Genomic DNA, 12,904 nt, shown 5'->3' with positions numbered 1-12,904 from the left:
ACACCAACCAGCTTTCCTAGGAAAAGGGCAGGAGCTGATGGAGCCACTGAAGCTTTTTATTACTTTGGAAATGCTGGGCAGTTTTTAAAGGCAGACACTTCCCTGGAGCAAGGCCAGGGCTGGAATGGAACCACTGCAATTTCTCATCCATGAGGGAGCAGGCAGGTGGAGGAGATGGGAAGTGGGAAGGATTTGTCATAGTCCCAAAACAATGAGGGTAATTCCATGGATGATTTCTCCTGAAACAAACCTGGAAACCCAAATGTTTTGGCTAAAGACAGCAGCAAGGAACATTGCAGCACTTCTTGGGATGTGAGGCCTCAGATTCCCAATTTTCTCTGTAGCTGGGCTTTAGGAGGGAGGATGGGCTTGAGTCCTGAGCCATGGGCATCATCCCTGACAGAGCTGGGAAGTGCTGGATGCTCTGGAAAAAAACATGGAGCAGAGCAGAAAACATAGCAGCAGGAAGCTGGATTAGGATTATGTTGTGCCTGCTTTGGAAAAGCTGGATGCTCCCACTGCCTCAGCTTTGCTGGCAGCCCCAGAGGTGCCACCAAGGGCTCAGGTGTTGGTGCAGCAGGAAGCACAGGAAAAGGTGCATTTTCCAAGACAGGGATTGAGAAATGAAGAAGATTCTGTCACTTTCCTCCTGTGCTGCAGCTTCCCTGGATCAGCACAAGCTCCTCACTCCTCTTCCTCCCCCTCAGCACCAGGCTGGCAGACAGGGAGCTGACTCATCCCACCGAGTTCTTTGGGAGCATCCCAATCCCTGAGAGGGCCAGGAGGAGCTGTGGGTTAGGGCTGAGAGGTGCTGGGGAATGTTCTCCTCTCTGCTGCCAGCCCTGAGCCCACAGCCTGTCCCCAGCCCAGTTTATCCAGCTGGAGGAGGATTTGTGGCTGGGTGTTGATGTACTCTGGGAAAAAATAGCCACTGACAAGATTATTCATCCTGCAGAACAGCCAAGGCTGGAAGGTCCTTGGGTTTGAGGAAGGAAGGAGCTAACATTTGGTCTAAATAAACACAAGTTTATATGAACAGATATAAGGAGTCCTGACATTAAATTCCTCATGGAATAGGTTTGGGCTGGGAGGGAGCTCAGGGATTATCCAGTCCCCCTCCATGGGCAGGGACACTTCCACTACCCCAGGTTGCACCAGCCTGGCCTGGGACACTGCCAGGGACAGGAAATCTGTGCCAGGGCCTGCCCACCCTGCCACGGACAGTCTGGGAAGTGCGCAGGGAAGGGATTTTCCTCACTGCAAAGAGCTCAGCTAATTCACATCAGCTCCCTAAAACCACACCAAAAGAGTGGTCAGAAAGATTTTAGCCCCTAATCCTGGGACTGGTTTTTTTCGGAGTGGGAAAAAGGATCTCAAATTGGCAGGAAAGGTTCCACTGTCTTTTTGCCTACAAAAAAACCCAAAAACAAAACCACCAAAAACAAACAAACCAACAGAAAACACAAAAACAAACAAACAAACAAAAACATAAACAAAATCCCCCACAGAGTAGATTTTTAAACCAACAAGAAACCTTTCTGTGTTTTAGCCTGGCAACCCTGGCTTGTGTTTCTGGGTGCTGTCACCCCTGATAGGGTTTGGGCAGGTGACACAAAGCAGGACTTGCAAGGAAATAATCTTCAGATCTCCTGGATTTCCATCTCTGCAGTTTTAACCTGCCTATTTCAGCCAGAGAGGCCACAGAGCTCCGAGGGGCTCAGGGCAATCTGTCCCAGCTCCAGTCAGGGAATTGGATTGGAGTCCTCACAGGGCCCCTGCTTCAACATCTATTTCCACATGCAGCTGATGGGAAAAAGAGAAAAAGGCTCCCAGAGTTATAAAATCATAGAATCCTGGAACCATTAATCTTGAAAAGTCCTCTGAGACCATAAAGTCCAATTGTTTCCCAGCACTGCCAAGGCCAGCACTGCCCGTGTCCCCAAGTGCCACATCCACAGGGATTTTAAACCCCTCCAGGGATGGGGACTCAGCCCTGCCCTGGGCAGCTGTGCCATGGATGGAAAATCTTTCCATGAAGAAATTTTCCATCATCTCCAAGCTGGACCTTCCCTGGGGTACCTTGAAGCCCTTTCCTCCTCCTGTCCCTGTTCCCTGGAGCAGATCCCAAACCCCTCCTGGCAGGAGCTGTGCAGAGCCACAAGGGCCCCTGAGCCTCCTCTGCTCCAGGTGAGCCCCTGCCCAGCTCCCTCAGGGATTCTGCAGCCCCTGCCCAGCTCCTCAGGGATTCTGCAGCCCCTGCCCAGCTCCTCAGGGATTCTGCAGCCCCTGCCCGGCTCCTCAGGGATTCTGCAGCCCCTGCCCAGCTCCCTCAGGGATTCTGCAGCCCCTGCCCAGCTCCTCAGGGATTCTGCAGCCCCTGCCCGGCTCCTCAGGGATTCTGCAGCCCCTGCCCGGCTCCTCAGGGATTCTGCAGCCCCTGCCCAGCTCTCTCAGCCCCTCCTGGGGCTCCAGACCCTCCCCAGCTCCATCCTCTGCTCCAGATCCTTCCCAGCTCCAAGACAAACAGCAGCCTAAAACAATCTTTTCAAAATGCTGTCACCTGAAAACAAAAAGGAACCCAACATCCTTCACTTCAGCTAGAGCTGCTGGAAGAAATCTCTCTGGAACCATCCCTGCCCCAGCCAGAAGTTGTGTCCAGGGAGTGTGGGATGGTTCAGGGGGCAGAAATGGGGAGCAGGGCTGAGCCCATCACTGTCCCTGCTGCTCCCTGTGCTGAGGAGGGAGGAGGTGCTCTCCCAGATGGGGTTCTCCTGATGATCCAGCTGGAGGTGCCATGATAATCCAGCTGTAGTTCTCCTGACCACCCAGCTGGAGTTTTCCTAATGATCCAGTTGGAGTTCTCCCAATGATCCAGCTGGAGTCTCCTGATGATCCAGCTGGAGTTTTCCTGCCCACCCAGCTGGAATTCTCCTGGCCACCCAGCTGAGTTTCCCTGATGATCCAGCTGGAGTTTTCCTGCCCACCCAGCTGAGTTTCCCTGATGATCCAGCTGGAGTTTTCCTGGCCACCCAGCTGAGTTTCCCTGATGATCCAGCTGGAGTTTTCCTGCCCACCCAGCTGAGTTTCCCTGATGATCCAGCTGGAGTTTTCCTGCCCACCCAGCTGGAGCAGAGGGATTCCAAGCTGTTCCTGCAAACAGCAGCTGGTCTCTGACAAGCTCCTGACATTAGGCAGGCACAAGATTAAATAATTCTTTCCCTGCCAGATCTTTAATCATCTTTGGAAGCTCTGAGTGCTCCTTTGCAGTCTGAGCTGGGTCTCCTGCCCACCTGTGTGTCCTGGATGGATTTTGGGGATCTAACAGAGCTGTTCCTTGGCTTTCCCATCCCATCCATTCACGGAATTATAAAATCTCCTTCACAGAATTCTAGAATCCCACAGTGGTTTGGATTTGGATGGAGATTAAAGCCCATCTCATTCCACCCAAGGCTTGGGACACCTTCCAGCAGCCCAGGTTGCTGCCTCTCCTTTGCCAAGTGCTGGATCCATATGGAAATTGCTTTCTTTGCTGGGAAGGTTTGTGTTTGACACCTGTCCCTAACTCTCCTCTTGGATCTGAAGGCAGAAATGGCTGCTTCTGAATGAATTTTCAGGGATAGGAAATGAGTTTCATTTGCATCGCAAAAATCCCGGTGTTTTACTGGGAAAAACCTGCATGCACACCCCAAATACACTCAATTCAAAATTTGAGACAAGTTATCTTCCCAGCAGAGGGAAGATTGGAGGAATGGGAACCTTCCTCTTGCAGAAATTCCCACCAGGAACCTGCATTTTAATTCCCTTTTCTCCAACAGGGAACACAAAATCTGGAATGTCCACGACAAAATCATGGCCTGGTAAGGATTTGAAGGATGTATTGATCCCTTCTGTGCTTTTAAATCAGGGAATCATGGAATGGCCTGGGTTGGAAAGGACCTTAAAGATCATGGAGCTCCAAATCCCTGGGACTTGAAGGTTTTGCTGCTTCAAACATCAATCCCAGATTAAAAAACAAGAAAAGAAAGGGGAATTTAACTGTAGCTGCAAGTGACATGGAAAAGGGAAAATGACACATTTGATTCATTTTCTTACATAAAAGAGCTTCAGTCCTGAATGCTCTTCAAAATGAATCTGCAGGATCTTAATTTGTACTTCAGAAGCTGCACATGGCTCCTGTAATTGCTTGGTTCAAACTGAAAAAGCCTTTCCTGGTGAGTGTGAGGCCACGGCCAAAAATCCCATTTCTAAATCCCATTTCTCTGTAAAAAGCCCAGATTCCCTGGGAATTGGCTCAGGATTGTTTGTGGCACAGGAACATTTCTGGAGAAGCAGCAACATTTTCCCTGGGAAGGAAACAGGGGCTGTGCTGGGTCACTCCTGTGGCTGCTCTTAGGATGCTCCCAAGTGCAATTCCAAAGGTTTTTCCTCCTCCCCATGCCCAGGGTCAGGTGGATCCCTTTGGATCTGCCAGGCACTGAGCCAGGAGTGGAGGAGACCCCTCAGAGCAGAGCTGCAGGTGGAGATCATCCCTTGAAACCCATTTTTGCCCCAGCACAGATCCTGGTGTGACCCTGTTCCCCACTTTCCCAGCTCTCCTGCCAAGGAACTGGAGCCTGGGAGGGGCAGTGGGCACAGATTCCCTGCTCCAGACATTCTCACATGGAACACAGCCCCTTCCAGCCCTCCCCGGGGTGACACCTGTGTCCCCTGCAGGGACAGTTCTGGAACGAGTGGCAGCTTCTTGTGGCTCCAGCAGAAACGTCCTTACCTTCCAAAACACCCAGGCACTGCACATTCCCATCTCCAGCTCAGCCAGGAATGAGCCAAGGAGATTCTGTTCCTGAGGCTGCAAACACAGCAATCCCTCAAATTGGGAAAGGTTTAGCTGTGGGAAACAACCTGACCTGAAGGTGAGGGGAAAATAATGATGGAAAAGAACCCAAAGCTCCCAATTCTGCCCAGCTCCCAGTTTTCTCTCCCCGAGGCAGCTGCTGCCCGAGGGAGCTGTAACCCGAGCCAGAGGCAGCAGATGGAGCATTCAGGACATGCAGATTTTGGCTTTCTGTGGGAGCACGGAGAGGTGAGGAGCAGCATCGAATGTCCCTTCCATCAGGGTGGAAATGCCACTTGCAGGAATTATTGATGGAGCTGTGGGGCAGGACCTGGATCTGCAGCATCCTCAGGAGCACTGGGATTGCAGGAACAGGACAGGAAGGATGCAACCCCTTGGTTCTACACTCATCACACCCCAGATCTTCTCTTTTTGCTGAAGCAGCTCAGATTTGCTGTATTTCCTGCAGGGTTTTTGCAGAGGAGATCCATTGGTTTTCCTGAGGAGCACCAGCTGCTCTGGCCATTAGGAAATCATGGGATGGCAGTGATAGAGGATGGGCTGGGCTCCCAAAGGAGGGGAAACCTGGGAATCTGCCATTGAGGAGAGACCTCCTGCACATCTCCTAATTCCTGAATTCTCCATGTTCCCAGGAAAGCCCTCCCTGGTCCCTCAGCTGATCATTCCCATGGTTAAGCTCCCCCTGTTTGTATGGAATTACTGGGAAAGGTCTGGGCGGGCCAAAATCAGCATCAGCTTTTTATTCCTGGAGAAAGATGACCTTCAAACACAACCAGATAATTTTTCTGGACACTTCCAAGAAAGGATCACTCCATTCTCCAGAAAAATGGGCTCTCCTGTCCCTTCCCAACAGCAGAAGTGCATCCTAAATCCAGCATCCATCACAGCTTTAGCTGGAAAGCCACAGGAGCCTGCAGCTTTATCTCCAACCACAGTGACAAGTCTTGGTTCCTAATATAAAACAAGTTTTAATTGCTCACCCCACACAAGATTTTGGAAACCAGAACATCAGATCTGTGTCACATCCAGTACCAAAGAGCCCCACAAGAGCCAGGTCAGCAGCCCAAACTGGGTTTAAATTCACCCTTGCTTTGGTTTTTAATTTTGGTTTTGCCCTTTGGTTTTGTCTCTCTGAAGTTTGACAGAAATATATTCTTTGGAATACACAATAAATTCATCCTCCTTTACGCCTCAAAATAGTTCTCTGAAAAGGCAGGTGTAGAAAAATATTTATGAACTATGCAATAAAACAAAAAAAATAGCTTTGGCTTGCAAATCAGTGTGGGTTTGTTTTCCAGCTTCTCCCAGAAAATGCAAACCTGATTTACTCCCACCTGAGGCTTCCTGACAGGGTTGTAGAGGCAAAGTGACTTCTCCAAGGCCATACAGACACGTTGGATCTCCCAAAATCTAAAATGCAGGGTCCTTGGATCCAATTCCTGTCTTTTCTCCCATGGAATCTTAGGAAAGAGCTTGGGAAGAGATGTCAGTGTAAAACCCACCATTTGGAATCTTGTGTTCAACAATAAAATGTGGTTACCTTACTTTAAATGCATAATTTTATGCAGTTAATGGAGACACAGGAATTTGGATTCTCTTCCTCTTCCTGCAGCACCCTGAGCCTTTCACTCCTTGATCCATTCCTTGCAACCACATCCAGGCTGACTCGATGTCACACATAATCTCCAGAGAAATGGCAAATTCCAGCTTTCCTCCCTCAGAAATATCCCAGGCCCTGGATCAGCTCTCTCACCCTTGGGGGCTCCAGGTGAGGCCTAAAACCAGAACAAGCCGGATAGAGCAAGAGAGGGAAAACAGAGGAATGCATCAACACCTGGAAAAACTTCAGGAATATGGAATTTTGGGTGATTCTGTCACTTTTTCTCCGTGGCCTCCTGCCCTTTGGCTGCAGCCACCCGGAACTGTGGAACATAGGGAACGGCGCCTTTAGGCTTGAGGCTGCTCTGGATGAACTCCGTGACACCGTTTGGGATGTGCTGGAGAAGCTCCTGCTCCGTGAGCAGAGCCATGCTCTGGGGCTGGCCCGTGCCCCCGGGGGCGTCTGTCAGGCTGTCCCTGTGCCCTGTGTCCATGGCTGCTATCCCCAGGTAGCACAGGCCGCGCTCAGCCTCCTCCAGAGGCTCCGGGAACCCCTCTGAGGACAGCAGGGACAGGGCCCTCCGCACCAGCACTGCCCCTGTGCCCACGTCCCAGGCACCCCTGCAGAAGGCCCCCAGCACTGTGGGGTGCTGCCCTAGGAAGCAGCTCCCCAGGCAGCTCCCCGGGCAGGATTTTGGCCGGCACGGCCCGCTGGAGGGACGGCTGCTGATGACTGTGGCGTATCTGAGGTCACCCCGAGCCGGGGCTTCTCCATCCTGGCAGCTCCTGCAGAAACTGCTGCTCTGGAAGGGGCTGCTGGAGCAGGCAGAGTCACATTCCGAGTCCTGGGGCGAGTCAATTCCTAAAAAATCCCCTGGCTCCTTTTTTCCCAGGGTTTTGGTGATGCTGATGTCCTCCAGCACCATCTCTGCCTCCAGGAGAAGGGGCTCACACGACATTGGCTCGGGGTGCTTGGCAAAGAGATGCTCCAGAGTCTCAGGCTGGAAGAAAAGAGGGATTTTAGTGCTCATTTATTATGGAACGGCTTTATTTCACTCTCCAGGTTTTATGGGTCACAGCATCCAACACCAAAGGTCGTTCCCAGCAGCCTGGAATTTTGCCACATTGAGTTCACACATTGTTTTTTAAGAATTTATAGCTGAAAATCCTCTATGACAAAATTTCCTTGACTGATTTACCATTGATACATCAGCTGAAGGAACTTTCCCTGCTAGGATTGGATTATCCAGGTCAAATTCAGCCTTTCCATGGGATTTTTGGAGCATTCCCACCTGAGTAGCAGCTGCATGTTTGAACTGAGTGAAACTCCTCTGTTTGGGAGAAATGCAGGAATTACTACTCCTAATAAATGCAGATGTAAATTATCCACCAGGATGAACTGACAGCAGCAAGAAAGCTCCAAAGGAAAATTCCCTTGTATTTCCTAATGAATTCAGGACAAAACAGATAAATCCAGGTTTTGGTGGATTAACAAATCATGTTTTACAGCAGGGAAGCTGCCAAAATAATGAGGAAAATGTCAAAATAGTCAGAGTAGTGGGAAATCAGAGCAAGGAGTGAAACTCCTGGGCTCTGCTCAGTTCAGACTCACTGTTGGTGACACCTGGGCCCTGAATTTGGGGTTTTCCCACACAAATACATCACCTTCCCACATCAAAATGAACAGGGAGCTTTTCAACAATGAAAATAACAATTTTTTCCTCATGCATGTGGTTTATCCCTTCAGGAGATGTTTGTGTCCCTTCCCCTCTCCATGGACACCACAGCAAACACAGATTAAACCCCTCCCAGCCAAGGCCAGGGCTGTTTTGGCAAAGGCCACCATCTGTCACCTACTAAAAAATCAGTTTATTATTTAACAGTTCATCATTAAAAGCAGGTATCTCATGTCCAATGTATAATCCAGAGGCCTGGGGAATGGGAACCTCTGGATGGAGCCAGAGGGGGGAACGGGGCTGGATTTCCACTGGAGACAGAGATGGAACAACAGCCCCAAGTGGAGGGAGCAGCAGCCCCAGGGAAATACAAACCTGCTGGAAATTAACTCCTTGTGCCCACGAGCAGTTCTTGGGGTTGGGAACATCCTCCCAGAGCAGCTTCTTCATCCTGAAATGTCAGGGAAATGCTGGAGTTGGTGCTGTTTGCACTGTGCTGGGAAGGAATCTCTGCCATTTCATTTATCCCCAGCACTGTGGCCATGAAATAACCATTGGAGAGATGAGAAATGGCCCAAATTTAACCCAAACCATAAAGAAGGGACATTCCAGGTGCCAGCTTGGGAAAATGTAAAGGGTGCAGCCTGTGCTGAATGACCACAAGCCACGGGGCCTAAAGGGCTCCAGGAGAGCTGGGGAGGGACTGGGGACAAGGGATGGAGGGACACGACACAGGGAATGGCTGGAAGCTGGAAAAGGGGGATTTAGATGGATATTGGGAAGGAATTCCTGGCTGGGAGGGTGGGCAGGGGCTGGGATGGAATTCCCAGAGCAGCTGTGGCTGCCCCTGCATCCCTGGAAGTCTCCCAGGTTGGACACTGGGGCTGGGAGCAGCCTGGACAGTGGGAGGTGGCCCTGGGGTGGCCATGGGTGGCATTTAAGGTCCCTCCCAGCCCAAATCAGTCTGGGATTCTGTGACACCAGCTCAGCAGAGTGGCACCAGTTCAGCTGCAGCAGCTGGATTTTGGATAACAGGAACAAGAGCTGGATTTTGGATAACAGGAACAAGAGCTGGATTTTGGATAACAGGAACAAGCAGCTGGATTTTGGATAACAGGAACAAGAGCTGGATTTTGGATAACAGGAACAAGAGCTGGATTTTGGATAACAGGAACAAGCAGCTGGATTTTGGATAACAAGAACAAGCAGCTGGATTTTGGATAGCAGGAACAAGCAGCTGGATTTTGGATAACAGGAACAAGAGCTGGATTTTGGATAACAGGAACAAGCAGCTGGATTTTGGATGAGAGGAACAAGGAGCTGGATTTTGGATAACAGGAACAAGCAGCTGGATTTTGGATAACAGGAACAAGAGCTGGATTTTGGATAACAGGAACAAGAGCTGGATTTTGGATAACAAGAACAAGCAGCTGGATTTTGGATAGCAGGAACAAGCAGCTGGATTTTGGATAACAGGAACAAGCAGCTGGATTTTGGATAACAGGAACAAGGAGCTGGATTTTGGATAGCAGGAACAAGCAGCTGGATTTTGGATAACAGGAACAAGCAGCTGGATTTTGGATAACAGGAACAAGGAGCTGGATTTTGGATGACAGGAACAAGAGTTGGATTTTGGATGAGAGGAACAAGGAGCTGGATTTTGGATAACAGGAACAAGCAGCTGGATTTTGGATAACAGGAACAAGAGCTGGATTTTGGATAACAGGAACAAGAGCTGGATTTTGGATAACAGGAACAAGGAGCTGGATTTTGGATGACAGGAACAAGCAGCTGGATTTTGGATAACAGGAACAAGGAGCTGGATTTTGGATAACAGGAACAAGGAGCTGGATTTTGCATAACAGGAACAAGGAGCTGGATTTTGGATAACAGGAACAAGAGCTGCATTTTGGATAACAGGAACAAGAGCTGGATTTTGGATAACAGGAACAAGCAGCTGGATTTTGGATAACAGGAACAAGAGCTGGATTTTGGATAACAGGAACAAGAGCTGGATTTTGGATAACAGGAACAAGCAGCTGGATTTTGGATAACAGGAGCAAGCAGCTGGATTTTGGATAACAGGAACAAGAGCTGGATTTTGGATAACAGGAACAAGGTACCTTTGGTGTGAAAGCAGCAACACTCCCAGCAGCAGAACTGAGGTGGAGAAGACAATGGGCAGAACCACGTGGAGGCTGCCAGAATTCCCAGTTTCAAATCCCCCTGGAAATAAAGGAGTTCAGCTATTAATGCAGCAAAGTGATTTGTCTGGGAGCAAATGGTTGGCAACAGGGAAATAACAAACAGTAGAAACAACAGCTTAGATGGGGAAATAACCTTGAGCAACAGTTTTATTGCACATGGACAAACCTTTCCCTTGGGAATAAACAGACAAAAAGGAATTATTTAAATAGGAGTTTAATCCTTCACTCAGCTCAGCCCACAGAGGGTTTTCAAATTAAAGCTGTTCACTGTTTGTAGGTACACTACAGTGACTTTATTACTAGTTAGGGTTTTTTTTTCAGAAAAGACAGAGATTTTACACTTAAATTTCACTTTTACTTCATAAAAAAACAGGGGGAAAGCCCCTGACAGTCACCTTTGGCAAACTGATCCGTGGCTCTGGCTTTGCCAACCCCTCCAGCAAACACAGGGTAGAGGCTGAACTGGTACTTCTCAATCAGGATAAAGTGATCTGCAAAGAGAAATCAGCCTTTGGAACCCACTGCCATCCAGCTTGTAAACAATTCCCTCCACAGAGGCTCTGGGCACAGATCAGAGCTCAGATCAGCCCAGAGAGGGCAATAATGGATCCATCTTTTACAGATCCCTACTTCAAAATCCCAAGATTCAAGCTATTAATCCAGCATTATTCTGTCATGGAATGAACATCTTATGGAGCTCCTGGGATAATTTCCAGGAGTAAAGTCAAAATGCAAAGGAAATGCAGATATTCATTTGAATAATTAGCTGGTGTGTTCAGTATTCCAGAACTAATTTTATTGTAGTGCCACAAAATGAACTCACTCCAGAGCTTAAACTGATTATTAATGCAACAGGCAATCCTCTAATGAGCATCACAATTTGGTTTATTGGTCAATAAAAGTGATTAGAAACACAGAAGGGAAAAAGGGCTCAGAGCTCAGAAATTCCACATTTTTCAGTTCCACACCAATTAACAGCACAAATTATATTTTCAAGCACACACTCACCATAAATGAAATATTTCCTGAGGTTTGGAGGAACTCGCAGCCATTTCACCTGCTCCTCTTTGTTCAGGTTCCTCCACTCAATCACAAAGGATTTTATCCCAGGGATTTGGGGGGAGAGGCTCCAAACCACAACCACACAGGTGCTGTTCACCAGGTAAGCACTCAGGGACTGCACAGCATCCACTGGGGAAACAGGGAAAGCACCTGGGATCCACATGCCATGAACTGCTGAAGTGTCACCACGTTATCACTTTAATTGTCTTTTGTATAATAAAGCCACATCGGCAGAGAGGTTTTTTCTTCAAGCCACCAAAAATCTGGGTTACACTAAAGCAGCCCCAAGCACAAACAGATCAAGTTTATCATAGACATCAAATATCCCAATTCTCACCTGCAATTCCTTAATTATCCTTAACCAAAAATTAAAACCTCCTGAAATCTCAGGAATAAATTAACAGAGTGCAGCCAAATCCAGGGATTTCTGCTCAGGAAGTGGAGCAGGAATTGCTGCTCAGGAAGTCTGAGGGCTTTGTACCTTGGCAGCCCAAAACACGACCACATCTCATTTTGGAGACAACAAAACATTCCCAGCAGGAACATTGGGTGTTCCCAAAACAAAGGGGATGAAAGATCAGTTCTCCAGCAGGATTTTCTTTTTCTTTGATTAATTACTTTATATTTAATTAGTGAAGTGTGACAGCTTTTTTCCCACCCTAAAAATCACAGGATTTTCATGAAGGAAATCTGAGTTTTCTAACAGCTCAGTTGGTGCTGAATGTATCCCCATAAAACATTCCTTATTCCAATAGAGGGAATTTTATCCCAAAGAAAGCTTTGCCCATGAACATCACCAGGATTCCTGGCATTTCCCACATCCCATTCCTTGCTGCTCTTACCTGTGCTCATTTGCTGGGACAGAGTTAAATTGGAATTAATTGCAGAGATTCCAAGTGAATTCATGGCCAAGATGGTGACAGTGTGGGTTGGCTCCATCCACGGGAAAGTCCAGCTGGTGCCATGATCCACAAATTCCTCCCAGGGGGGGCTCCCTGGGCTCTGGTGCTTTATGATGTACCTGCTCACGCTGCACAAGGAGTCATTCTGCATCAGGGGCTGCAGCAATTAATTCATGGGCATTAATTCCTGAATTCTGTCCTGATTCCCAGAGCAAAGGTGTTTGGGCAGCTCCAATTTTAAGCAAGCGGGATCCAATAATAAAATAGAAATAATAATAAAACAGGGCCCAGAATGGTCCTGGCTCCTGTTTTTTATCCAAGGGCTGGAGTTCTTTTAAAGGCATCATTTCCCTCTCTGAGAACTGACTCTCATCCCTCTCTTCCCAGCAAAGGGAAGTGAAGGACAAGGAGAGCCAAACTTTCAGATTCCCACAGCAATTCCCTGTTTTGCACATTTTTCAGGGTTCAAAGCCCAGAGCAGCACATGAGCAAACAGGAATGGGCACTGAGGAATTTTTTTCTGTCCTGCATTAGCATTTTAAGGCAAAGAAGGCAAAACCATCTCCCATTTTATCCCAGATTTCCCACCAGGATTCACCTCTTGCC

The 12,904-nt window shown here is 48.4% G+C and overlaps 1 protein-coding gene across 1 annotated transcript in view; it reads right to left on the bottom strand.

Annotated features, from left to right (window-relative positions):
- Positions 1 to 5,877: 5,877 nt before the first annotated feature.
- LEPR (leptin receptor) overlaps positions 5,878 to 12,904 on the bottom strand; it is a 28,256-nt gene continuing 21,229 nt past the window's right edge. Inside the window, exons 13-18 of the mRNA XM_059478305.1 lie at positions 12,239 to 12,455; positions 11,343 to 11,525; positions 10,730 to 10,825; positions 10,251 to 10,353; positions 8,503 to 8,578; positions 5,878 to 7,452 (exon numbers count right to left, since the gene is read on the bottom strand). Coding sequence (XP_059334288.1) covers positions 6,727 to 7,452; positions 8,503 to 8,578; positions 10,251 to 10,353; positions 10,730 to 10,825; positions 11,343 to 11,525; positions 12,239 to 12,455 — 1,401 coding nt within the window. The 3' untranslated portion in view covers positions 5,878 to 6,726. The remainder of the gene's footprint in view (positions 7,453 to 8,502; positions 8,579 to 10,250; positions 10,354 to 10,729; positions 10,826 to 11,342; positions 11,526 to 12,238; positions 12,456 to 12,904) is intronic.

This window comes from Ammospiza nelsoni, chromosome 9, assembly GCF_027579445.1.
Source record: "Ammospiza nelsoni isolate bAmmNel1 chromosome 9, bAmmNel1.pri, whole genome shotgun sequence".
NCBI lineage: Eukaryota > Metazoa > Chordata > Aves > Passeriformes > Passerellidae > Ammospiza > Ammospiza nelsoni.
The sequence above is the reverse complement of the archived record's forward strand: the minus strand, read 5'-3'. Positions and strand labels throughout refer to the sequence as shown.